We start from the raw sequence: 27,595 nt of genomic DNA on the forward strand, positions 1-27,595 counted from the left end.
ATGTCTCCGGTGGTGGACGAGACAGCGGGGGACGTCCCTGTGCGAGATGTAGGTCTGAGGGGAGGACTGATGCCAGCTGTGCCAGGTCAGTTCACCCGCTCTACATAAAGCGATAATGTCTTTAAAAAGTCTTAGTGTATAATGGAGCTCAACAGTGAGCGCCCTGGTTCTGAGATTAAATTTCTCATTCATTTTCATTCAGTAAAATAAAGTTTGAAAGCTCAACATAGTCCCTCAACATGTGATGATTCATGTGATGCAAGGTTAGTTTCATTTCAAACATTATTCTATCAACAGACATTTACATCAACAGTCTGGTGTAATAATAGATTTGCTTCAAGGTGCTGATGGAATACAGTGGTCCCTCGTTTATCGTGGGGGTTATGTTCTAAAAATAACCCGTGATAGGTGGAATCTGCGAAGTAGTCAACTCTATATTTTACAATTTTTATATCTGTTTTAAGGTTGTAAAACCCCTCACCACACACTTTATACACTTTTCTGTGACAGGACAGTTACAATCCTTTTTGCATCCTTCTTAAAACTTATTGCTGCTGTCATACTTTTGTTATTTTCCTCCTTCTTTATGTAACGAACCAAAGATTAATTTATTCTGTAATGGAGCCCTACAGCACAGAGTCCTGCGCTCCATTTTTGGAGATCCGCACCCGCGCAGTACAACAACACACTTGCACAGTACACCCCCGCACCCGCCTGTTAACCCGAGATTATATCAAAATTTTGCACTACATACACCACGGACTGAACCAAGACTAAACCAAGACTAATCTCAGCAATTGCCCAATCGTGCTTTATGGACAAACTGCTCGGGGTTCTCTCTCTTAAGTCCAAGATTAGTCCTGGTTAAGACCTGGTTTAGTCCTGACTCACTCGTGTGTAATTACTACCCACCTGTAATACGCAATACATGTGCATAAGCTGTAAAAACATTGAGACCACGCAAGGTGAACCATGATATAATGAGGGTCGACTGTATTTAAAAAGTGTCTCCACTCGTCTCCACTCTGGCTAACTAGGAAATGAGGTCCTATGTCCAAAATTCCAGTCCAAAATTCCAGTGTCCCTTTAACACATTTTGCAGAATCTTGTGTTTTAAATATTCTTTTGGACTTAAAACAACTGCGCTGTGGGTATGAGTTAGCTTTTCTGATGCCTTAGAACTCTTAATATTTGAATTTGAAGTCTTTAGTTAAAATGAATGGAAAATTTACTTTCGGAACCAGAGAAAAGAGATAAAATAACTAGAAAAATCATTGCAGCACTAATGTAAAAATCATAAAATAATAAAAACATCTAAAATCATCTCATTTTCGTGTCTATAGATTCTGTCCGAGATCCTAAAGCCACGAGGAGGCATCATCACTCCAGGACAAAGAGTAAGTCCACAACCAGCTCAGGTTTTACATATTACTAGGCCTATAATATTGTAATGTTTACAATATACAACATTTATTTCAGGGACAAAGCAGATTAAAGACTGCACCTGATTTTCTGCCATGTATTTGAGCAAAATGTGTCTTGTTTGAGCAGCTCTTAAGGCCAAAATAAGTCCGTGGTACTGTCTGCATTTCTGGTAATCCTGAAGTGTAGCTTTACTGTGACAGTAAAGTTCACTCTGGTCTCTGAAAGTTGAGGACTTGTTAAATTTATTGGTCGTTAAAATCAAGTACAGCGCCTTTAAAGGCATTCAGAGTATTCCCGTTATTCATAGTGATGAGATTATAAGCACTTTACACAACTTAGTAATACTAACAACAACTAGCATGCAACATACTTTCAGATTCTTGCCTTGGAGATACAAAGAGAGCTACTTAGGCTATGTTCAGACTGTAGGGCTTAATTCTTTTTTTTTTTTTTTTTTTTTTTTTTTCTTTTGAAAATCAGATTTTTTTTGGAGGCCGTTCACATTTCCAGTTGAATGCAACTGCCCCAAAAGTGACCATGTACAGCTTATTTGTTTTAAGGAGGAGATTGAGAAGGAGAAGGATTAGGTTTTCAGCCATGGCGTTTTGTGGGGCAGTGGCAGCAATGTCCGTAGAAAGGAACGTGTGGATGCAAAGTCGCAGCCAAGAGTGATTGTGGTCTGCTTCACTGACACAGAATTGAGACACAATTTTCGAATGACAAGAAGAACGTTTGTGTACATTTGTGATGTGTAGGTGGGATGAGTGTGACCTGGCTGTTCAGACTGAAGTTGCATGTCAAAAGATCAGATATGTATTGGTTTTAGGAGCACATATCCAAGGCTACGTTCAGACTGCAGCCTGAAGTGACCCAAATCCAATTTTTTCAAATGGGACCCAGGGCACTTGGATATGTGCTCCTAAAACCGATACATATCCGAGCTTTTGATATGAGACTTTAGTCTGAAAGGTCAGGTCACATTCATCCCACCTACACGTCAGGCTCAGAGTCTAGTCAATGGAGGGAAAGTGAGGTTAGTGAGTTATTCATGTTTGGGGGGATTGCTGTATTCAGGCTAAATTGGAGGCATCTTATCAGAACCGGGCGATTTCTGAAATGTCTGAGTGCAGCTACAGTATCAACTAAAAATCAAGAGCTTGTGAGCCAAATACAAGGAGGCTAAAGACTCAGACAAATTAAGTGGCTGTGGATGTGTAACCTGTCCATCTTATGAAGAACTGGACTGTATTTTGGGAGACAAGTTCAGCACTTAGGCAACTTCCGTAAACACTGAGCACACTCGCTGTGTGTGATGTCGTTGTGTCCTCCAATGCACATGTGGGACACTTTTGTGGTGTTTAAAGTTCACACTGGAGATCACGTACAAGTCACATTTAATTGGAAGTGTGAACAACCTCAGTCTGAATGTAGACCAAGTGGCCTGGTTTGCATTTGAAAAATTCAGATCTGTGTCGTTCACTGTATGTTAATTGAAAGACAGTGAACGACACATTATGACGTCATTAAAAGATCAGATACAGGTCGCATAGGGGTAAAAAAAAATCTGATTTGGGCCACCTGTGGCTGCAGTCTGAACATAGCCTTATTGAATCTATCTCTACTGAGGCAAAACAAATTCTGCTCAAATACATCGGACAATCTGGGTACACACCATTTGAGCAATAATTCAGTGTAAATCTGCCAGAGTTCCAGAGTTAGCCAGCGAGTTCTTTTTCACTGTCGTGTTTGTGTACAGTGGACCCTCAGCGGGTATTCCGGGCTCCTCGGGACCAGCTGGAGGAGCTGTGTCTGCGGCTGCAGGAGGAGAACAGTGTGCTCAAACAGCACAGCCGCTCTCAGGAGCAGAGGATCAAACGGTATGAGCTTTACATTTACATGCACACCAGGAAAAGCCAATCTCTGGTATAGTCCTGTTTCAACATTTCTTTTGAAGTCCAGAATTTCATTAAAATGTCTGTATTTTGACTGAGGCATTCAACAGCACAAGATACGGGGCAATCAGGGACATATTAGGCATGCATTTGGACGTGTACTGACTTGTTTTAGAGGATACTAGGACATCTTCTCCACAGACTGGCATGTGTTTTGGTCCATTATGGTAAATTACGTTGACTCTTGTGAGCTTTAAGACATGTTATAATGTTACCTGATAAAAAAAACAGGTCTGGAATTGTGTATTGTTTCAGTCACATGTTTGAGAAACCTTTTATTATGAGTCTGTCTAAATCTCCTAAGCTCAAAGTACTCTTTTCCACTTTGTGATGTCATGTGCTGGTATTTTTGAATAGAACAGCTCCTTTTACCTTTAGTTCTGAAGGTTGACAAATAGGAAGTGAGTGTGGGCGCGCATCCGGCAAGAGGCGCCTCCTTTCTCCATGGTTGCAAAAACAGATTTGATTGATTACCTTCAACAGTCTTGTTCCTGATTGGGTCTTTGGTTACTATGATACTCACAGATGGAATATGGAACTTGCCTACAAATTCACTCCTATACCCGAAAGCCTCAATGAACTTCATTTGACTGGAGCGCTTAGTCCACTTCTTTACACAGTCTACTAGTATGTATGTATGTTATGACCCTATCCCCACACTGACACGTGATGGTAGAGGTCCAAAGTTTATTTATCTTCTACATTTTACCAACAAGTTTCTAAAGTGGTTCACAGAGATCATAAAAAGACAATAAAATTGCTGCAATTGTACTAGTCCAAAAACAATAAAAACCTGTCAAATCAAATAAAAGCAAAATCATAATATCATAAAGCCTCTCTCTTGTCTCAGGATGTCCACCAGGCTGTCCCGCGCTCGGCAGACCCGTCCCAGCTCCAGTGGGGCCCGGGAGAGGGACCTGGAGGAGACCATCCAGGAGCTGGAGGCCCGTGTGGCTCTGCTGGAGGGACAGAAGCAGCTGCTCCACAACCGCCTGAGTCTGGCCAAGCAGCACCTCCTGGAACTGGGAGGACCTACACTGCGCTACGGCAAAGGTCAGATCCTCTATACTCCATATTATTCACGATGTTTACATACACGCCAGGGTACTGGATCACTGCCCTACTCTGAGTTCAGACTGCGGTGTGAAAATCATGTTAAACGTCTATAGTTGAAAGCATTGACATTTGAGGACAGATGCTTGAAACTCATGGACATGTGGTGAATTTCACCAAAATTTAAAAAATTTCAACTCTGGCAAACACACCTAGTATTTTCCTGGCTGTTTCTTACCTCGTGCAGTTGAATGCCTCTCCTGGTCTGTGCCTAATGTAAATCAGACCGTGCTGTTACATGCAGTGAGTATCTGAGTACATACAGACTTCTCACTTGTGTTTTTGGGACCTGGGAAAATCCACAACCATGACACTTCAATAGTTCCCGAGTTTACATGCATTTTGAAAAATAATTTGAACTGAACTAGACCAGCTCTTTTTACTGGCATGCATGTAAATTTACATTAGTTACATTACATTGTGCTGTCCATATATTAGCAAAAAATAACACAACCAGTTATCCATTTTGTTCTGGGATGTGCCTGACTTTGCACTTTCTTTTGTCACAGTGAGGAGTTTTGATGGAGAAGGAGGAGCCCGCAGAGCCACCCACACAGCCCCCGCTCGCTATGGCCCTGCTCTGGACCACTCTGACAGACTGTAGGTCCTCCGTGTGACCACAGGGGGCATCAGCTGGAACTAACTTTATTTTATCCATTCTGTTCTAGTGGCAGCAGTGGGGCAGAGCAGCTGCGGATAGCCCAGTTGGAGCTGACGGCGCAGACACTTCGGGACACTCTAAGAGACAGGGACAGAGACAGAGAGCTGCAGGACATGAGGAGGACACAGGCCCTGACACACAGGTGGACATATGACCTGTCCTGGATTTGACACAATTTTGCACATGTGCATACTTACAGCTGAATGCAAGAACTTGAACACGTATCAAATAACCCGTGTTATGTCTTCACCTGTGGTGTGTTTAGAGAGACGATCCGAGAGAACGTGGAGCTGGTGCGAATGCAGAAGCAGCTGACAGACAAGAGCACAGCTCTGAGACTCACAGAGGAGAGGCTGGCCCTTCTGCAGGAGGTACTCTATGTGTAGACCTGGTTTAGACCTGCAGTATGTGCTGTATATGTACCCTACCGGTCAAAAGTTTTAGAACACCACACTTTTTCAATTTTTTTGCTGTTTGTTGTGTCATTGCGCTCTACAATATAAGCATATGATAAATAAAAAATATGAGTTGAAAAATAAATCACGGAATCAATATATAGACCAAAATGTATTCTAAACTGATTCATCAAAGTGTCCACCTTTGGCAGATACAATAGCTGAATACACTTGTGGCATTCTTTCTACAATAGAAATGTTCTTCAGAAAGGCCTTCCCAAGTCTGTTGCAGAAGTTCCCATAAATGTGAGACACTTGTTGGTCACTTCACTCTTTTATCCAGTTCATCCCAAACCAGCTTGATGGGGTTTAAGTCTGGACACTGTGCTGGACACTCCATGTTTTCACGTTCACTATCTTGTTCTTTTTTCTTGAGGTAGTTTTGGCAGAGCTTGGACTTGTGTTTTGTTCTTTTTTCTTTTTTTTTTTTCAGTTCTTACCTTTGTACCATGTCAAGCTCTTCATTTGACTTGCACGACTTGAACTGTAATAAATAACTGGAAAAATTAGGGTGTTCAAAAACTTTTGACCAGTAGTGTATGTGTAGAAGTGTCCTGTTGTAGACCTGCTTTAGACATGCACTAGGTAATGTACAAGTAGACCTGCTTCAGGAGGGATTGCACATGTATAAGAAGACCTGGGTTAGTCTTACTGTAGACTTGGGTTAGACATGTTAGGATCTTGAAGTGCTGGTTCTTTTCTGGTTCAGGTTTAGATTAAAATAAAACAATCCAAACCACACCACCTTATGAAAGTACTGACTGCAGTGTTCCTCTGTCACCAGGCCTTTGAGAAACAGCTGCAGGAGGTAAGAGTTCCTGTCTTATGTCTCCGCAGCATGCACGTGAGTGTTGTGCATGTGAGTGGTGTGCACATGAGTGGTGTGTTTTGATTCAGTGTGCTGTGTGCAGAGCCAGCGCTCTCTGGAGGACAGTCAGGGGTCTCTACTGCTCCAGTTGGAGGAGCTGAGGGGACAACTGAAGGACGAGAGACAGAAGACAGTGGAGTTGGACGGACAACTGTCCTCAGCCTCTGTGTCCCAGCAGACTATCAACAAGGTACTGAAATCCAGTTGGTTTAAACCTGAAAATGGCTCTCTGATCTGAATGGTCACTCCCTAAACCCCAGCACCTGCACCAGTCATGAGTCAATGCTAGTGCAGCCTCTGCAGCTCAGGGAGGGAATTCTGGAGGTTCTGAGCTTTCATGTGAGTCTGTCCATAAACTGAGAATGAAACAAACTTGTATGTGTTTCTATCAGCAGGTTAAGGCTCAGGTGATAGTAGGTTTATTAAACCGTAAGAGCACAGGACACATACAGTTTCTTTAATTCTTTGAGTTAGGATTTGTTTTCTTGCAGTTACAGGAGAGAGTATCTGACCTGGAGGGAGAACGGGACCTCATCAAACAGAACTACGACTCTTTACTGCAGAGGTAGGACATGTCCCCACATCCCCCAAAGACATGTCTACATCCTTCCTCCTCACTGTCTCGTCTCCTCCACTAGAACATTCTCAGGTCCACACAAAGCTCTGGAGCAGTCCCACAGAGAGAAGAGGGAAGAATCAAACCAGCAGCATTCATCTGAGCTCCTCCTGCTGAGAGACGCTCTGCAGAGGGAGAGGGAGAAGGTCTGTGGACTGGAGGAGGACATGGACACGATGAGACAGGAGGTCCAGCAGCTCCAAGAGGACAAACACAGGAGGACGGAGCAGGAGAAGCAGAGTATGTCTTGTATGCCCATGAGGTCTACATCCACTGTCCCTTGTGTCTTCATATGTCCACTCACTGAAAAGTCCCCTCACATGTCCTCTGTCTACAGTGGTCGGGGATACAGGGGAGACTCAGAAGCTTCTGGAACAGCAGATTGTCCACTACAAAGAGCAGGTGTCCACTCTGCAGCACAGACTGGACTCTGTGGCCCAGGTCAGCACTGTCCAGTGTCCATTTGTAAAAATACCACTCAGATGTCTAAGAAATGTTTGTTTCCTTTTTTTTTAGGCATTTGAGATGAATGTGGATGAGCTGAGTGAGACACTCTTCCAGATCAAAGTATGTCTTCACTTACTGTGTCCACAGTCTCTTCCCTGTGTCCCAGTCTCTGTCCTTTGTCCTCAGGCTCTTCCTTGTGTCTTCATTTCTCTCACTGTGTCCTCATGTCTCTGTCCTGTATCCTCCTGTGACCTCATGTGCCCTGCGTCCACATGTATCCTGTGACCTCATGTATCCTGTGTCTTCATATGTTGTGTGTCTTCATGTCAGGAGTTCCGGGCACAGCAGGAGAGCAGGGCACAGCTTGGGTTCCTCCGTTCTGAGGGCCCACTGGAGCAGATTCCTCTGGAGATGTCCCAGGTGCAGGCCTCACACGCAGAGACCGTCCTGGAGCTGCAGAAGACCAGGGAGCTCCTCAGACTGGAGCACAACATCTGCAAAGACCTGCAGGTGAGACCAGGCTGTTGGGCTCATGGTAAAGGCTCCTTCACACCAAGCAGATCACGTCCTGTATGAACTGGTTTGGAAAGTTTTGGTGACAGGCTCCTTCATGTGTTTAGGGTGAACTGATGCTTTTCAACTGATGTCATCAAAAAACCTGGGGGTGTGATGTTAGCTGTAGGCTCCACTCGGTGTCAGCGTGATGTCACTGCAAAGTATAAGTACACCCATCAGACCTCAGGAGTGTGGAGGAGTCTTTGGGCTGGTTTTTGTAGGACTTGTTTGTAAAATCTGAATCTCCAGTGGCCACAAGAGGAACACACTGATCGGCCTCAAGCTCCAATCACAAAATTCTCTTTTCACTCACACAAGACCTGCCATTTTATTTAAAATCTGTTTCTGAAACTTTATAAACTGCTAAATTATTAAAGCATTTCACCCGATCTTTCTTTTTAAAAATTGTTTTTGGATTTAAAACAACTTTTTAACATTTAACGTTTTAAAACAACCTTTAATGGATGTTGCACATCTTTTAAAATTCTCTGGGACATTCTCTGTAAGTGTCTTGAGTACAGAGAGTCCAGGCAACTCTGAGGATGGACAATCATCTTACTCGCCGATTTAACCAACTGATTCAGGAGGTTCTTGTTTTTAGCAGAGATGCTCCCAAACCATGAGACCAATGAAAACGTTAAAACTGATTCCATAAATGTTTTATAGAACAGTGTCATCATGGTTCCATCTACAGAGTAGAAGGACAACTTCCTCAGACAATGAAGGCGCTGGTGCTTCTTTTACACACAGCAGAACAATTATCCTTAAAGCTCAACTTAGAATCAATGAGTGTTCTAAAATACTTAATAGAAGTCTACACATTCAACTGACTGCCCCTTTATATCTGTGATGTCATTCTGAAGAGCTCTCTTTAATAATCATATCCTTCATTTTGGATACGAAGGATATGATATGGATCATTTATGGAGTTAGTATGTAGCTGGTTAATGTAGGTAATGTCTTTGAACTCTTAATGTTAGAATTTTTCAAAACATCTATGGGAAAATTTATACAAAATTTACTTCTGGTACAAAAGCAGGCAGCCGTCATTACTCCCTGCACTAAAGCTGTTGTCCTGCAGGGGGAGCTGAAGCTGTTGGAGCAGAGGATGGACAGAGAGAGGGAGGAGAGCAGGCGGAGGAGTAGAGAGAAGGACCAGCTCCTGTCCAAACGCAGTCTACAGATCAGCACTCTGCAAGGTCTCACACTCCTGTTTCCTGTCATCCATGCATGTTTGAGTAATTTAGAAATCTCTCCCTGGCCCTATTCAAAACATTATGGTTAGCTGTAAGATTCTGTATGAGGCTCCACTCACAAGCCTACATCACCCACGCTCCCACTCGACAATTCTCCAGAAATATACAAAAATATGATACAAAACTGTACACAGCGGCATGTGTGCAGTAGTTTTATTAGCGGGGCGCACACTGATTGCAATGTGATAGTGCTCCAAAGGGGGAGTGACTTAGGACGGAGAGCAAAAAGATGGGGAAACTTACAAAACATGTTAATGCATTGTTTTCAGTGAATATAGCATTTTCAAAACAATAAAAGGTAACATGGTAATTTAAATATGTGATGTGTTAGCAGTTAATGCCCCACAGAAGTGTAATACTCCCTCTTTAAGGGAGAACCTCTACGTATGCCATGTGTCCAACCACGAAGTCAAATTAGAACCTTCACCAAAAATTTTAGAACTATATGCAGTATTTTTTCCAATACAATCTTACTTAAATATAGTCATGTAAAATATGTTTTAGTGAAATGAGTAGTCTAACCTGTCAAAGACACTAGTCCATCCTGTTGTGTCCTCTCCAGCTCAGCTTAAGGAGTTGGCCTACAGCCCCAGGAACTACAAGAGGACCCTCCCTTTGCAGTACACGTGGCCCGGGGTGGACCTGGAGACAGTGCAGCCGCTGGAGGACGACCTGGTGTTTGCTCAACTCAAACCGGGAGAGTCTCTGCTGGAGGTGCACCTGCAGGTAAGAACCTGCCTACAGGTGGTGTCCACGGCAACACTGTCTTGTAGGATTTTGAAATGTCACACGTAGCATTCAGTAAACTCTTTGTTCTGCAGCTCTGCGTTCTACAGCTCTGTTCCCATGCTTGTTAGAACATTTTGAAAGAAGGGTTCCATGTGGCCATGTGCTTATGTTTCCACATTTAGGGACATATTTGATTTCTTTTACAGTCAAAACATTGTTGTAGCGTTAAGGTAAAAGTCAGCAGCTTTGATGCACTGAACTATGGGGGAGCTGGATGATATGAAATCAAAAGAAATCAGAGTACTGCTTACATGACATTTCAGAAATCAGATCATGATCAGATCTTTGTTGTAAATGTTGACAGGGACAGACAGGTGACAGGAGAACAATGTAAGAACAAATCCAGTCCATCTGAATGAACAGTTCTGTGTGTTTCTCTCCCTGACAGAGTGTGACATTCACCCCATGGGGCCTGCGGGCTCTGGGGGCCTTGGCTCCACAGCCGCAGGAGGAGGGTCCCCTGGAGGACGTGGTTACCTTCTGCACCTACAGTCTGTTGGACTTCGAGCTGCACTCTACCCCCCTGGTGTCTGGGAGCCAGCCCAGCTACGGCTTCACCTCACGCTACGTGCTCACTCCGCGGGACCTGGAGCGGCTCAGGGGCTCTGGAGGAGGGGCCCCTCTGGAGCTGCACCAGGCTGTGGGAGGGGTCCGCTTCGTCACACACGGAGGGGGGCGTGTGAGTCTGCAGGGGGCGCTACAGAGGAGAGGAGAGCGCGTGGAGGGACGAGTAAACATCACAGGTACAATATGTAGGCCGTGAAGAGTTCCTTTAAGGTCACTTTCTTCTGAACAGACCATAGACTTTTACCAACCCACTAGCTACCACATTCCAAACAGGCTCCAATGACTCTGGCTCAAATTCACTTTCTATTGAAAAAATGTGGTTCCTCTCTCAGACTCTGTTGCTGTCAGGCTCGTCATTCTGACCTTAAAGGTTGTATAGAGGATTTTCCAAGGAACGAGAAATCCAGCGACTGTTTGTCCTTTTTCAAATGTTGCGCATGCGTGAAACCACCCCCCTCCCCTACAGCTCCTACGTAGAAACGCCTCCTCCCGCCTCCTCCTTACGCCAGAAACAGGTTTGTTTACAGCCGCTGCACATGACTTGTAAACAACTAACTACAGTGTTGGTTAGGCAAGACGGAGAAGTGAGGAGTGGGGGGAGCGGGTGTGCGGACATTTCATGCGCGGACGAGAAGTGAGGAGCAGGGAGAAGAACGGAGAGGAGAGCAGGGAGAGGAGAGGGGAGAGGGGAGCGGTGCGCGGAGATTCCGTGCCCGGAGAAGTGAGGAGCAGGGGGAAGAGCGGATCGGGCAGTGGGGACAGGAGCAGGAAAGGGGAGCAGAGAAGAGTGCGCGGAGATTCAGTGCGAATGAACTAGCTACAACACGCAGCAGCAAGCGGACTCTTTCTTTGCCTTGAAAATTACGTTTTCAGACATAGGATATCGCTTCCGTGTCCTGAAAAACATTTGACTAGCTCTTGGAAATAAAGTACATTTTCATAATAGCAGAAGTGACCTGTCCAGGAGTAATTTGGCGACCAATGCGTCAGTCTTTAGACCCTAACCCTAACCCTAACCCTAACCCTAACCCTGCTTCAGTTGCGCCATCGCTGGAATGAATCTTCAAGAATCACCTTAGTTTGGCTTTGCTGCTTTTCCCCTTGTCTTCTTCTTTCAGCAATCTCAAAAACTGACTTTCTTTTGCGGCGAACTGCTCCTGGATTCTTGTCGCCATTGCAACAAACTTTGTGCTAACTGCAAGGAAGATATAGGTCAAAAAAAGCCGCTAAGTACTGTTGCGTTGGTGGAGTAAACAGCGTCTGTGCGGCTTGCGTCTGTGGACTGCGTGACAGGCGTATGTAAACCACGTACCGGCGGCGCACAGGCAAGTCAGTTACGCTAGAAACGTAGGGAGATTGATTGACAGCCTGTCAGCTAACAGATAACGAGGCAGTGTCGTTATCTATTGGCAAATGTTTAGCCCCACCACGTCCAGAGTTGATGAATTTTTATTCTCTTTTTTTTTGGTCATCATAATTACAAGGCTACTGCATCTATAATCTATCACTGACAATTTGAAACAAAAAAAATCCTCCATACAACCTTTAAAGTGTTTGTATTAAGCCTTTCTACATTATCCTTTTTATTTCACTATTTTGTCTGTAAATCAAGATATGAACATTAATGAACATGTGTATTTCTTGCACTACTCCTTCACATATGATTTTTAACAGATATGATGTTTTCTGAATTATAAAATTTTTGTGCTTTGTTCTTTCAATTAGATTAACTTTTAATTATAAATCAGATATTACTTCCCAACACTTACTTCAGTTACTTTGGATTTACTTTTTTCCTCTTACCTGAGTACTTTCTCTCACCATCACTTCGTACTTCAACTAAAGGTACAGTGTGTAACTTTCTGGAGATGGCACATTAACTGCATGATTCCATGAAAAACAGAAAGCCATACTTCAAAACGTTCTCCATGAAGTTTTATGTCATACTGTAAAGGATTATAGCCAAAGAAACAATATGTCCATGGAAACAAGCAGGTGGAGCATAATGTATTTTTCTCAATGAAATTAAAAACAACCATAATAATAAATTATGCTTTTATTTTAGTCTATTTCTTTGCTAAAAGTTAAACACTGTGGCTTTAAGTACTGTATTTTTCGGACTATAAGGTTCACTTAAAATCCTTAAATTTTCTCAAAAATCGACAGTGCACCTAAAAATCTGGAGCTCCTTTAGATTGATTGATAGCATTTATAGCGCCTTTCAAGACACCCAAAGTCCTTTACAGTTCATTATTCAGTCACTCCACACTCAGTGGTGGTAAGCTACTACTGTAGCCACAGCTGCCCTGGGGCAGACTGACGGAAGCGAGGCTGCCAATCTGCGCCATCGGCCCCTCCGACCACCACCATCACTCACGCTCACACCTCTTTCATACTAGGCATTGTGGGTGAAGTGTCTTGCCTAAGGACACAACGACAGTTTTTTTGCCACTGGCGCCCCCCTTTTGTATTCATTCTGGTTGTGCTTACTGACTTCATTTTATGTGGTACACGGCACTCAAAAATCTAAATGTTTTAGTACAACTTTGGTAAGCTACGAAGCCGCACCGCTTGATGGATTATTGGAGCATTATGGCTACTGTAGTCAGAAGCGAAGAAGAGTTAGTCTGACAGAAGCTGACTGCATCAGTGCACAAGGACAAAACTGTTTTTTTTTTCAGTGCTTATAGTTTATGCAAATTAGCCATGTGGTTTTAAGTTTAATTTCGGTAAAACGTAAACAAATGTGCGCAAAGCTGCATTAAACACTTTATTATTCAAGGGTCCTCCTCATAAAAAAACAAACTTAAATGGTCCAGGCACATTCACATTCATCATCCACATTCACCGAGACAGGGAGGCAATGCCGGGCGAATTACACCACGATCTGCGAATGCATTGTGGAAGCCTGGGCTAAAGGATCAGTCTCAAGTGTCGTCCTTTTGTTTCTCTTAATCTGCTTTATAATCCGGTGCACCTTATGTATGAAAATAAACGAGAGAATTCAACATTATTGATATTGTGCTTTGAAATCCGAAAGATGCGGTAAGTAATGAATTTTGTAACAAATTTAGTAGTAAGTAATTTTTGCTGCTCTCCTCACCTCTGGAAAACAGTGAGCTGTAGTAGAAGGAGCAGTTGTGACTTGAGTTGACAAAACTGTATGTGGGTATGTGTGTACCATACAGGTCCAGAGGGGGGCGCTGTGGGCGTGCTGGACTTTTGGGCTCGGCTCCACACTCCTGCTGAGCCTGTGGATTCTGGGCCCAGGAGAACATATGGGAGACCCTCACAGAAGGTCCCAGAGCAGGTCACTCTGGGCTGGCAGGAGATCTCTACTGAGGTACTGCGCTAAACCTGATAGAATCTAATCATATTATCCTCTCAATAGAAAAAACTGTGCACCGATCTACACAGTTTTCTATTGCCTACAAAAATTGACATCAGACATCAAACCAAACAAATAAATGTGGAGTGCTTTGTCTGCGTACAGTGGTGTATGAATGTGTGTGTGAATAGACCTATTCCAACAGCTAGAGATGTTCACAGATTATGTGTTTAAATGTTGAGCATTTAAACTGCACACATCTCTCTATCTATTCTAATATCTACATCATAAAATCTATTTTTAATTTTAATTGTAGAATCAGCCTGAGTTAACAAGTTACTTCTGTATTATTCATTGCCATACCTGGTATGGTATATGGGTGACCATAGCGGCTTGTCAAACCTGATCCCATCAGATCTCAGAAGCTAAGCAAGGCCAGACCTGGTTAGTACTTGGATGGGAGACACTGGGAAAATCAGGAGCCACGGTGGTGCGCCAGTCACAAAAACTGTCATTGTGTCCTTAAAGCATTTCACCCACATTGCCTTGTATGAAAGTGGCATGTGTGTGAGTGATGGTGCTGGTCAGAGGGACCGATGATGCCGATTGACATGGCAGCCGTGCTTCAGTCAGTCTGCCCCAGGGCAGCTGTGGCTACAATAGTAGCTTACCACCACCAGGTATGGAGTGAATAAATAATGCTCTGAAAGCATCTTTGTGACACTATATAAATAAAAAACTGACATAACATTAGTTTTGCTCAGGAGAAGTTCACTAATGCGTGGTCGTTGTTTGCCTTTAAGTTCTTGTCTTTCTGCCCCTGATAGCTGTGGATAAATTCATCATGAATAAAATATGTTCTTGTCGGCCTTGTTGGTTGAAGTGACGGTGACGGGGCAGATTTATGAAGCTGGTGGAAAATACACAAGACATTTCCACAGATATTTTGCCATAATATGGCATATGTTTAGCCTACATCTACACGTCCAGCCTTTTTGAAAAAGGTCTGTGGGTGACTGGTTCCTTGTTGTAAAGAGCTTTGAGTGCCTTGAAGGTGGAAATGCTCCAAAAAATGTGACCATTTACCATGTATAAGTAGTTTGTTTTTGATGTGAACAGAGCACACGTCCCTCTGATTGGTTAATCTGCCTGTGTGTGTGTGTGTGTGTGTGTGTGTGTGTGTGTGTGTGTGTGTGTGTGTGTGTGTGTGTGTGTGTGTGTGTGTGTGTGTGTGTGTGTGTGTGTGTGTGTGTGTGTGTGTGTGTGTGTGTGTGTGTGCGTGTGTGCAGGAGGTACTGGACCTTGACGTTGGGGTTCCTAATGAGCTGCTGGTGATACTGGAGCGCTGTGTGGGACTTAGCTCTCGCTGGCCTGGGGTTCTTCCAGATGCCTACCTGTCCTACCGCCTGTACGACCTGCCGCCCCACGCCTCCCCCACCGTGCCCTGCTCCGCCGACCCCGTCTACAACCACTCCACCTGCTACCCCCTGGCCGTCACCCAGGACCTGCTCAGCTACCTGCGGTACCAACACACAAGAGAGCTGCCACTCACTACCGTACTTCATCAGTGTGTAGCAGATAGTTGTGTGTGTGTATGTGTACATAATGATGTTGTGTACCTGCCCTGACAGGTGCAGCAGTCTGTGGGTGTACTGATTGATTTGTTTTTATTTCAAGTTTGTGCCAAGAGAGAAACAATAATCATCTACATACTACATCCACATTGTAAACAACAGAAAAGCACATTTCTCGCAAAGCAGTGGGAAGAAGAAAAAACTTAAATGACCCCATGACATAGTTTCAAAAATGATGTGTTTTTAATGTACATTGATCACGAAATTTTACATATAGCAAAATAAATTATAGACTATGCATACTAAATATACTGTTATTTCCGAACTATTGAGCGCACCTGAGTATAAGCGGAATCAACAAAATTTTAAAAGAAAAAAAAAAGTATATATATGGGCCGCACCTGAATATAAGCCGAAGGTGTCCATGTCTTCAAGAACGTTTTCAAGTTGGGGCCATCTGCTTTTATCGCATCTTAAAGCTTTTGTCATCTTTTTACATTGAGTCAGTTCATCACACTGCCGTCGCCAATATCTCACCATTGACTCATTGATGCCGAGCTGGATGTCTGGCTACTGAAGTTCGAGACATTTCTTCTCGTCATTTAAAGGTTGTATAGAGGATTTTTTAAGGGAGGAGAAATACAGCGACAGTTTTTTTTTCAAATGTTGTGCATGCGTGACACCACCTTCCTCCTCCACAGCTCCCTCAGTAGAAACACCTCCTCCCGTCTCTTTACTCTAGAAATCACGCTTGTTTACATCCAGTGCGCGTTCAGAATTACTGCTGAAGTGACCTGTCTAGAAATGTTTTAGGGACCGACACATCAGTTTTTAGACCCTTCGTCTGCTTCACTCGCACCATCGCTGGAAGAAATCTCCAAGAATCACCTCAGTTTGGCTTTGCTCCTTTTCCCCTTCTCTTCTTCTTTCCATGACCTCAAAAACGGACTTTCTTTTCCAGCAAACTGGTCGTGGATTCTCGTTCTCCATCGCGACAAACTTTGTGTGAATTGCGAGAAAGCAACTGTTTGAAAAAGCCTCTAAGAACCGCTGCATAAACCACGTAATCCCCACGCCGGCAAGTCAGTTACAGTAGAAATGTAAGGAGTTTGATTGACAACCTAACAGCCAATAGATAAAGAGGGAGCCTCGTTTTCTATCGGTTGATGTTTATCTGGCCTCACTACGTTCACAGTTGATAGATTTTCATTGTTTTTTTCTTTTTTTTTTTTTGGTCATCATAATTACAAGGCTGCTGCATCTCTGTTTAAACTTTCAATGACAATTTGAAACAAAAAAAAACAATCCTCCATACAACCTTTAAGCACTAACCTGCATTTAACACATATGGGTCATTAAGACGTATCTCACTCACTAATGTTAATATAGCATCATAACTTATTTTATAACACGGCGATAAACTGTTTTAGTGCACTGACCATAGCTAACGTTGCAACTTCATATTAACCGAACAGACAGCGGCACTTTCTGCACTCAGGCTGTGCACATCCGCTGTGTTGCCAAACCATAGACCGTACATATGAATGGACAATGTGCCAAACAAATAATCCATCCATATATTCACCGCATTGTTGTATTAGCCGTAGAGTTCAAAGTGTGAGAAAAAAGTAGCGTCTGATAGTTTGGAAATGAGGCTAATTGTAACGCATTTCTTTCTTTTTTCTTTTTTTTTTTTCTTGTATGTGTTTACATGAGTGATGTTGTGCCCCTGCCCTGACAGGTGCAGCAGTCTGTGGGTGTATGTGTTTGATGACAGTGAGGACCAGGTGCCCCCTGTGTACCTGGCTAAGACCCCTGTGCCCCTGCGCGCCCTGACTCTGGGCAGGGACATCCGCGGTGAGACGCTGCTCTATTCACATTTATACAGGGCTCAGATTGTAGAAAATGTCTGCTCCACCTTATTTTTAAAGCTCATTCACTGGACATCATTTCAGCAACAATATGGCTAGCACTAAAAAGCTTGTCTTGTTAATAGCTAGCAACCTAGCACCTTTGTAACCTAGGGCAGGGGTGTCAAACTTATTTTGGTCCGGGGGCCATCTCCAACCTACTTTGATCCCAAAGGCACTGGAAAAAAAAAAAAAAAAGGCATATATACCCCATAAATAGCAATAAGTTCAAATATTTGTGCAGACAAACACAAATCTGTTAGAGAAATCTTTGATGAACTCTTTCTTTTACAAAGTATTATAATATTATGAACAACCTGAAACTTTAAGAAAAATACAATTTCAACACAATGTTTTAACATGAACTTGTATGTAAATAGGAATAAGTCAGTTTTTCTTGGAAAATCCTGCACTCGGTTCCACTTTTCTCATGTTGGACATTTTTCTGATGAGGGTGTCACGGTCAACAGTCAAAACGATCGTCCTTTAAGAGCGTTTGGAAAGAGACAAGTCTTCATTTGTGCTGCTCTGGTGGGAGGGGCCACGTACAGAGACGCTGGAGACGCTGCTGTGATAAACACCACAGAAAATTACCATATTTTAATAGAAAATATAATTCAAATATTTTAGTAGAAAGTCAGCCCAGGGCCGGATTAAAAGTCTTGTAGGGCCGTGTGTTTGACATTCCTGGCCTTGGGTGACCAGACATTCCTTTTGACCCGGGACAGTCCCAAGTTTGAGCCCTGTGTCCTCTGTCCAAGCAGATTTATCCAAAACCAGTGATTTGTCCCAGTTTTGTACAAGAAATGTTCCAGGTGTCCGTATTTTTGACCAGTTTGATCTCTACCAACATTAAAGAGAGACATAATCATTTGTGTATGTAAAATACAGAAAAGCTGCTTAAAAATGACTGAAACACAAAGAAAATGTGACTATGCTGACTCACATATCAGGAATAGGCTGAGTGCAGAACAATTTTTCTTAATAATAAAACAGTGAAACAAGTGCGTAATTATCAACCACCACAAACCGGATTTTGAAAATCTTGTCACTCGATTTTCACCCTATCACTCTACTCCTTATTTAATTTGTATTTTACGAGCAATTCTGGTGCAGGATTTCCTTGCCTGTATTTATGTTGAAAAACCTGTAACTTTTGCCAGGTTCATTGCCATTGTACAACTTTCTAAACAAATTGATCTCTGTTCAGACAAGCCGATGACAGGTGATGCGACAGAGACACTGCAGTGGAATTATCTCTTTGTTTTTACACGATACATTCTAGTAGTTTTTTATGTGCTGTAGAGAAATTTGCTGTGAAAAGATGTCCACCACTGACTGATTAAAACTGTGGCACTGACTTTTCTGACTGACTCTTTTCCCACCAGGGGACTACGTGCTGAGGGATGCAGCTGGGGGCCCTCGGGGGGTGGTCCGGGTCCAGATCAAGTGGAAGTACCCATTTAAAGCTCCGTCTGAAGAGCCAAAGGACAGAAGACCTGAGCAGGAGGAGGAGAGGAGGAGAGTGGAGTCTATCAGCGCCCACAAACCCATCGCCAAACCCAGAGTCAAGGTCACACCTCCCACCACACACTCGGGACTGCTCTGTGTTATTGTGCTATACATTTTTTAGAACTTCACTAGAACACATGTTACTTTAATACTATTATTTACTTCTCAAAGACAGTATAAATGAAACTCCATGTATGTTTTTGCTGAGAGGACAGTATAATATGGGTAAAATCTCAAAAAAGAGAATTTTGTATAATATGTGTTGTTTAAATTTTAGAATTACATTTTTTGAGTTTTCAACCATGTTATATTGTTGCTCTGTGTCAAAATCTACCAAGAGTTGTATTTTGTGTCACTGATGCTTGTTTTATTAATCCATTAACCCACAGTCATCTTCCTTAGGCCTCAAAAATGCTCCATTTTGCCCAAATTGTTCCATCACAGATTAAACTGTAGACATTTATGCAGTACACAAACCACTCACATTCTACAGTCAAGTTATGGTCACAACAAACCCATGGTTCTATTTGCAAAGCACTGCAGACAGCAGAAGGAGCACCAACGGTTAACTGCCTCTTTGGAAACAAAGAGGAAATTAAGTATATTTCCAAATGCAAACATTTTGCATGCATTTTAAGTTATAAAATGTGAAAAACTTATCCCACAGTGACCAAAAGCACATTTAAAAGAGTATTAAAGCCATAAGAATATATTAGGTGTGTTCTTTAGTCTATCAGTCAAAATGTATACACTGTTAGATGGTTGGGTCATCACACTCACAGTTTACCTTGAGAGTGTTTTGCCTACAGCCGAGCCCTCCACTGAAGCAGAGGAGTGCTCCTCAGCTTGTGGTCCCAGTGGAGACCCCCAGAGAACGGAAGAGGTCCTCCAGGATGGGCCCTGGTCTAGAGCCCACTCCACACAGCAGGTGCATCTACGGACTTATATGTGGGACTATATCAGCAAGTGCAGACCTACAGATTTAGAACTTCCTTAGTTTTGGTTTAGACCTGGTACAGTCTGAATCTGAGCCTGATTTGAACTAGGACTAGCCCTGGTTTTGAGCTGGTTGATTGGCTGTAGTCCTGGTATAGTGCTTGTTCAGACCTGGTTAAGTCCTGGTTTAGTTGTAGCACATTTATAGTTTATTTCTGTTGTAGTTGCCTACTGGTTTAGTCTTGTGTTGCAACATGCTTAGACCTGGTTGTTCCCCTAGTTGAAGCCAGGTTTAGTCTTGGTTTAGACCTGATATGTCTCATAGTAGACCTAGTCCTGGGCTGGTTTAGACTTAAATAAGCCATGGTCAAGTTTTGAGTTTTGCTCTGGTTTAGTTCTGGCCTAGTTCCTCAAAGATTTGACTCTTAACATATTGAGGTCATGTTTTCCCGTGACTTACCCCACTATCCTGTACAGGCGCTCTCCCTCCAGTTCTCCCTCCAGGGGGCGCTCTGCTAGAACCTCAAGGAGAGACACACCTCCTGCTCCTTCTCCCTCACCTCCTCCTCAGGACCAGGCCTATGTGGAGCAGGACTCTGGGGCTGAGCACAGAGATCACCCTGACACTGGTGAGTGAGTCTCATAAAATACCAAGAAATATTTAGACAAGCAGTGTGTTCAAACAGTAAATGTAGTACATGCAAAATTAAAGTCTCCAGTGAAATTTGAGATTGTAGAAATAAATAAAAAAAAGTCACTTCAAAATACGACCAGTGTTTTGCTCAAAGGCACTGTACCTGAATTCCACCAGTCTTAAACATGCAAAAACAGAACTACTGTACTGTTGCTCCGGAGTATAAACCGTACCAGCCCAAAAATCGCACTTTTTGGAGTAAATGTATTTTATAAAATCAGAGACCAAGAACTGAATTTTTCATCCTTGGTGTCCCTTCTGAGCAACTCTGCGACCTCCGGAGGTAACAGGAGCACTGCTTCCTCTTTTGTGTAGCTGTTGTCAGACTCAGCATCAGTTAAAATTATTCTGGCCTTTCTGAATCTCGACAGGATGGTTTCAGTGTCACTGAAGTCCAGGCTTTGTCCATCTATTAAGTGACTTCCAGGAAAGCTGCAGGGTGCATCCTCCCAAACTTTCTTTCTGTTGCTCAATTACCATTTTCAGCTGCAGATTTCACTACCTGCAGCAGGACAGAGGCTCTTTCTGCAAGAGACATGTGCAGTAGAGCCAAGTGACAGTGGTACAGGAGTAATAGGAGCAGCAGATACTAGCATACAAGTCTAGAGCGCCCTCTTGTGGCTGTCAGTGTGAACATTTTAAGTCGCAGGAAACACCCAAACCATGAAAAAAGTGCAACTTGTAGTCCGAAAAATACGGTAGTTGATTAATGCAAACAGTTTGCAGTGGTCCAGAATTCTTATGCTCTGAACACACACAACAGCGTCACCTCAGGGAAATCCAGGCTCTGGATTGTTCATATCTTAATTTAGAGACAGAACAGCAAAATAATCAGATACAGCAGGTTAATACGAATATTTGAAGAGCAAGCAAGCAGAGCAAGGATGAGTTTATAAGCATTTTTCATGACTCTCAGTGGAGTTTTGCCACAATGGTAATGCTAAGAACAACTATTATGCTAACTGTGCAATTCCTGATTCTCAAACAATAACGCATTCCCACTCTGCTCACAGCTGAAGAGCCTGTCTCTTCCGTGGTCTCCGAGTGCAGCTCCACACACAGTGATGAAGTGGTCGTACCTCCAGCCCGCCGCCTGCACCAGGGGCCCAGGCTCCGAGTGGAGATCTTGTCCCTATGCCTGGAGCCTTGTGCCCCTGTGGCTCTGGACAGGTCTGTGCAGCGTCTGTTTGTGGAGTACCGCCTGCTGGGGGTCCCTCTCCACTCCACCGAGACCCCCATGTCCCTGAGGAAGCCCAGCCGAGGAGAGGAGGTGCACTACAACTTCAGCAGAGGTACACACACACGCATACACACACACACACGCACACACACACACACACACACACTATAACTTAACATGAGATAAACACATGCACATGTTTCCAGTCCCAGGTGCGGTGACCGCGATAACAAAAAGAATGCATCTGCGGAACAGAGAGAGTGTCTTATAATAGAAGTAAAATAAATATTTTCTTAATTATCAGAAATTATTAGTAAAAATAACAACTATAATAACAATTACTAAATGTGGTGAGACATATTTGGGTGCACCACACACACACACACACACACACACAGACACACACACACACAGACACACACACACTCCAACTTAAGCAGAAAAACACACAATACATGTGGTACACACACATACACATTTCATATAGTGATCTTGTTAGTTCCATAAACCATATCCCCAGTTGTGTAGTCCAGCTATTCCCAGACTCGGCAGTGTTCACAAAAGCATTCTGTCTCTCTCTCTGTGTCAGTGATCTATGTGGACGGCACCCATGCAGCTCCTCTGAGACACTACCTGTTCACCATGCTGGAGGGAACAGACCCCCACCAGGGCAGGTATGCAGTTCGCCCCCTCTCTCTGTACCATGGTTTGTAGGAGTGTTGGAACTACATGTGCCAACAATATGTGTTCTGATACTGCATTCAGTGGCATTCAGAATACAGTTATTTAACTGAACCAGAAAAGGAACACAATGGATTTTAGTCATACATTGTAGTGCAGGTGTTGTGTATCCAGTATTTAAACACATTCCACTGTGGTCCAAAGGATGCAGTTATTGCGCCCTCTGTGGGAATCTAAATAAAATGACAAAATATTCATTTGTAAACAAGAAAAAATGCTACACACTCAGTAGTATTCTATCAATTAGAGTCCAAAGTGGAAAAAAAATAAAAAAACATAAAAATGTGAAACACTCGGCCATATTGGATCTAACCAGAGACCAACAAAAGCACAAAAGTACACCCGGTCGTACTTTAGACATCTCCAGCAGTTTTCAATCTTGGCCAAAACACAGAAAACCCATGTGTGATTAAAGATGATCAGTTCCATTTGTGATATATTCTCGGCTTTTTCAACTAAAAAGTTTAAATTAAAAATAAATAACATAAAATAGTGGTTCTAGAAAAAAAATCTATCTACCAAGATAGATAGATAGATAGATAGATAGATAGATAGATAGATAGATAGATAGATAGATAGATAGATAGATAGATAGATAGATGCCGATGGTGAAATGTTCTTCAGTTACCTGCTGCCAGTTACACCTGCCACATATGATGTAAAAAGCCTGTAGTGTCTCAAATGCTCATAGCTGCCTCTTGTACGGACTCCATATGGAAAAAAAACAGCTCATTTCAAAAAATCAATCTGTCCCTTACTTATGTCCACTGAACTGCAGAGGCTGCACTTTTTAGTTGGTTAAAGTTTCAAAAACTGCTCAGTGTGTGAGCCTGGTAAGCTCACAATGGCAAGTTCAGACTGCAGGGCTTGATGCTCAGTTTGGATTTTTTTGTGAAATCCGAAGGACATGACGACATCACACACAGCAAGTGTGCTCGGTGTTTATCTAAGTTGGCTAAATGCTGGGCTTTTTTCCCAAAATACAGTCCAGTTCTTCACAAGATGGTCAGGTTACACGTCCACGGCCGCTTTGTTTGTTTGAGTCTTTAGCCTTGTTGTATTTGGCAGGACATAGATTGGAGCCAGGACCGCCTGTGGCTGATCGTATGTAGTATGATTTCTTTGGCAATCATTTCAAAAACCGCCCAGTTCACGCTAACCTCACTTTCCCTCCATTGACTAGACTCTGAGTCTGATGTGTAGATGGGATTAATGCGACCTGGCCGCTTAGACTGAAGTCATATGTCAAAAGATCAGATATGTATCGGTTTCAGGAGCACATATCCAAGTGGCCTGGGTCACATTTGAAAAAAATTGGATCTGTGTTGTTCAGACTGTCATTAAAAGATCAGATACAGGAGCATAGGGGCCAAAAAATCTGATTTGGGTCACTTCAGGCTACAGTCTGAACGTAGTCTGAACGTAACATGTCACAGTCACATTAGAGGTTTTTGTTATTGGACAAAATAACGTCGGAGAAGCTTGAGCTGAAGGATGAGAAAGTATAGTGTAAACACAACTTCGTAATAGTGTGTAACCTGCTGTTCATTTGTCTTGTTTTATTAAGCCAAGTGGCATGCACTGCAGAAATGAAGGTGTGCAAAAGTCTGAAGCCTAAATATTGCCATGTTACTGTGGCAGGTTGAAGTTTACAGTGGTGAGTGAGCCCATGGACGAGGAGGACGAGTGTGTGGACGTAGGGCATGCCTTCCTGGACCTTAGGGCCCTGCTGGAGACCGGGGAGGACGTGCTGGAACGAGACATCCAGAGTACGTGTCCACTGTCCCCCTGCCATTTCACCACGCTGCAAAAACCAACATCTATTTTGGTTTGAATTTAGAATATTCACAATTTTAATCAGAATTCAGAATTGTGGACTTGTTTATGCATCTTTTTAATTTATTTTGGACTAGTTTCTATATTGCTAAATATCTCTCCCCACTCTTTAACCTTTTTACTGCTGCTTAGTATAATGTCAAACAAAAAGATTCATAGCTTAATCATTGTAACTTTAAGACATTTGTTTTTCAGTTGTGGCCATAGACGAGGACAAAGAGGACAAAGAGGTGATTGGACATCTCAAAGTGTCCCTGGAAGCAGCAGTGGCTCTGAGCGGCATCTACAGAGAGTTCCATCAGCACACAGAGGAGGACAAGGAGAACAGAGACAGAGAAGACAGGAAGGACAGAGACAAAGAGTCGCTGAAAGTCACAGAGTTTGACCAAGACAGTGACTTTTGATATGTTTGTTTGGATTCTTCTTTTAGCATTCTATTATGTTAGAACATTTTTCCCTCGTCAAAACATGCCTGAAGAGGTTTTAGATGTCATTCATGCATGTTTGAGTATATTTGTGATTTCTCCCAGGCCCTATTCAAATTCTCTTTACTGTTAGCTGTACGGTTGTAATTGTTGATTAGGCAAACATAACATGAAAGTGCTCAACGATTTGATCTGGTCGCTACTTCAGATGCTCCGATAACAGGTGCCATATCCCTATGTCTTGTAACCAGTCCACAAATAAAAATGGCCAAGCACAAAATGTTATCTGTGTCTTCACTGCCATGGATGTAGTGTTTGTGTAGACATATAGGCTGTATCATGTGTACAATTATCTATTTCACATCATTTACATCATCTACCATAATAGAGACTGACTCATTGGATCATTTTGACACAATCACCTATATAAGCCTACCATATTTTCTGGGCTATTAGACACGCTCATAAGCCTCCATCCGCATCAAAAAACGATTGCGCGCCCCACAATCCAGAGCGCCCTATACATGAATCCACTCGGGTGTCCCAGCACGACTTCAGTAAACTACAAAACCGCACCACCCGCAGCGCACGCAAACACACACAGAGCAAACAGCGACCACACAGCAAAAAACACCCGCAGACACACTCATCACTCCACGCTGACAAGGAACGGAACGGAGGAACGAACCGAAAAAGCGAGCGTACCGTGCCACTTCTAGACACGACTGAACAACTGAGTCACTGCGAACACGCCAATAATCCAGCGGTTCCAGACAGCACCCTCCCTACACACCACAACTGAACAAAGCCCAGAGTCACCGTGAACGCCACAAACAAAGTCCGACTGACCCATCCAACTGTTGTGTTTCCTTTAAAGTCCAGTGCGGTTTATTTGTGAAAAAAGTTCAAAAATAGACCATTTAATAAACAGTGCACCTTATAATACAGAGCGCCTAATAGCCCGGAAAATACGGTATATGTTTACACAACTTCATCTTGCTGTGAACACAACAGACAGACTAGATCTTCTGTTTCTAGATCCAGATGTGGTGGGGATGTCCACTCAGCTGCAGATGTGGTGGGTGTGCACCTTAACCACTTGACCTGTTGCTGATGCTCTATGTTAACAAACTAATGTGGTTCTTGTGCTCTTTTATAAGTCACAACTCTGCCAATAAAAATACTCCAGGACAAATTGTTGCCAGTCCTTTTACTCTCTCAGGTGTGCTTGTGTAGAGATAGGCCTGTATTATATGCACATGTATGCAATGTAATATTTCATACAGTTTGCTGCCATAATATGGGTCTAAACTAGGATCAAATCAGGTAAAGAACATCTTGCTGTGAACACAACAACAGGCAGACTACATCTTCTGCTTCCAGATCCAGATGTGGTGGGCGTGTATGTAAATGTATGTACCACTTGATCTGGTCACTGCTGCTTAGACGCTCTGTTATAATGTGGTCCTTCCTTAGCACCCCAACTCTGCTAATACAAATACACAAACACACATTTTTGCCAGTATTATTTTTATCATTTTCATTGGTTCAGGTACAAAACAAATAACAACCATATAGGCCATCAAGTGTAGACCCACTATCCTGTACATGCCCAGTATTTGTCATCCCTAATGCACTGTGTAACTGGCTGGTATTAAAAAAAACCTTTGGGTTGGGAGGACCAGTACTCTAACTACTACTACTAACTAACTAACTGAGCCACTGTTACCTCACACTGTAAATCCATTTATATCCTGTAAGAACTCTGTCCTCCTCCTTTGGGACAGGCGAGGCCGCGAGCATGTGTTACTAACTGACACTCTGTATAAGCTGGTGGCCTCCTTTTGTGGGTCTCTGGAGGACACAGGCAGGGAAAAAAGGTCAGATAGATTATATAGTACGATTAAGCAACGATAACTATAGGAAAGTTTAGTTTTTGATTTTAGACATCAGGAGAGTTTCAGTTTAGTCTGATATTTTCAGTTCAGGGTGAGATCGTAGCGATTTTGAGTTAAGGCTACGTCCACACGACAACGCTTCTGGATTTTTTTCTTTGTGAGTTGAAAAAAATTTGCGTCCACACACGTGCCGGATCAGTAAATATTCACGTCCACATGACAACGGAGAAAATGATGTATTACATACAGGTGTGGCAGATGTGTATGTGGTGCTGTTAATAATGATAATAATATTTAATAATACAAATCTCATCACCATTTTTTAGACTTTCAGGCCATTTAACCGATTTTAGATGTATCCCTGAAATATAGCTGTTTTGTTTTGCAAAAGTTAAATATAAGTCACAGAAAGAACCCATATATTCCACTGAGTCGTGTCCTTTAGTCCGACAGAAGCTGAACCACATCAGCGCACAATAGCAAGCTGTTTTTTGGGCACTTAGTTTAGGCTAATTAGCCATGCGGTTTTAAGTTTTATTTCTGTAAAACGTAAATATGCTCAAAGCTGTGTGGGTAGGGGAAGACTTGTGGACATGGAAACGACGTGTCTGGATGCAAATCATTTCTGATACGGTGATACACGGATTCAATTCAGTGTAAACGTAGTCTTTGTTATTGATCCGTGTGTGTATTCTGTGGTGTGTGTTGTTAGTATTGGCGCTAGCAGTGTGTCTTGGTTGCCAGGTGATGGGAGCGGCTCCGTAGACTACACGTGTCCCATTTCGGCAACACTCTTGCAGTCTGTGGAGGCTAGTTCGAGGGCTGCAGGCTTCGCTGCATCAGGACCGTGGAGATGA

At 43.0% G+C, this 27,595-nt stretch overlaps 1 protein-coding gene across 1 annotated transcript; it reads left to right on the top strand.

The window, feature by feature from the left end:
• rpgrip1 (RPGR interacting protein 1) lies at positions 1–27,595 on the top strand. The gene is made up of 30 exons (XM_055156254.1): positions 1–85; positions 1,344–1,397; positions 3,182–3,302; positions 4,228–4,430; positions 5,000–5,090; positions 5,159–5,293; positions 5,417–5,522; positions 6,391–6,414; positions 6,518–6,664; positions 6,966–7,039; positions 7,113–7,330; positions 7,428–7,531; positions 7,607–7,657; positions 7,868–8,047; positions 9,174–9,291; positions 9,911–10,074; positions 10,526–10,880; positions 13,893–14,047; positions 15,322–15,554; positions 17,348–17,463; positions 18,905–19,131; positions 19,838–19,956; positions 20,442–20,593; positions 21,672–21,950; positions 22,428–22,512; positions 24,221–24,348; positions 24,611–24,808; positions 25,855–25,918; positions 26,628–26,720; positions 27,451–27,595. The coding sequence occupies exons 1-30, from the start codon at positions 1–3 to the stop codon at positions 27,593–27,595; spliced, it is 4,224 nt and encodes a 1,407-aa protein (XP_055012229.1).

The sequence above is a fragment of the Boleophthalmus pectinirostris genome, unplaced genomic scaffold, assembly GCF_026225935.1.
Source record: "Boleophthalmus pectinirostris isolate CB_2022bp ecotype Guang Dong unplaced genomic scaffold, ASM2622593v1 HiC_scaffold_20, whole genome shotgun sequence".
Taxonomy (NCBI): domain Eukaryota; kingdom Metazoa; phylum Chordata; class Actinopteri; order Gobiiformes; family Gobiidae; genus Boleophthalmus; species Boleophthalmus pectinirostris.

Bases quoted from the DNA above. Each gene is read 5' to 3' on its own strand.
- rpgrip1 (XM_055156254.1), top strand. From the start codon at position 1: ATGTCTCCGGTGGTGGACGAGACAGCGGGGGACGTCCCTGTGCGAGAT. The intron at 4,431-4,999 runs GTCAGATCCTCT...CTTTTGTCACAG, and splicing joins TACACTGCGCTACGGCAAAG to TGAGGAGTTTTGATGGAGAA. The intron at 20,594-21,671 runs GTGAGTGAGTCT...CTCTGCTCACAG, and splicing joins CAGAGATCACCCTGACACTG to CTGAAGAGCCTGTCTCTTCC.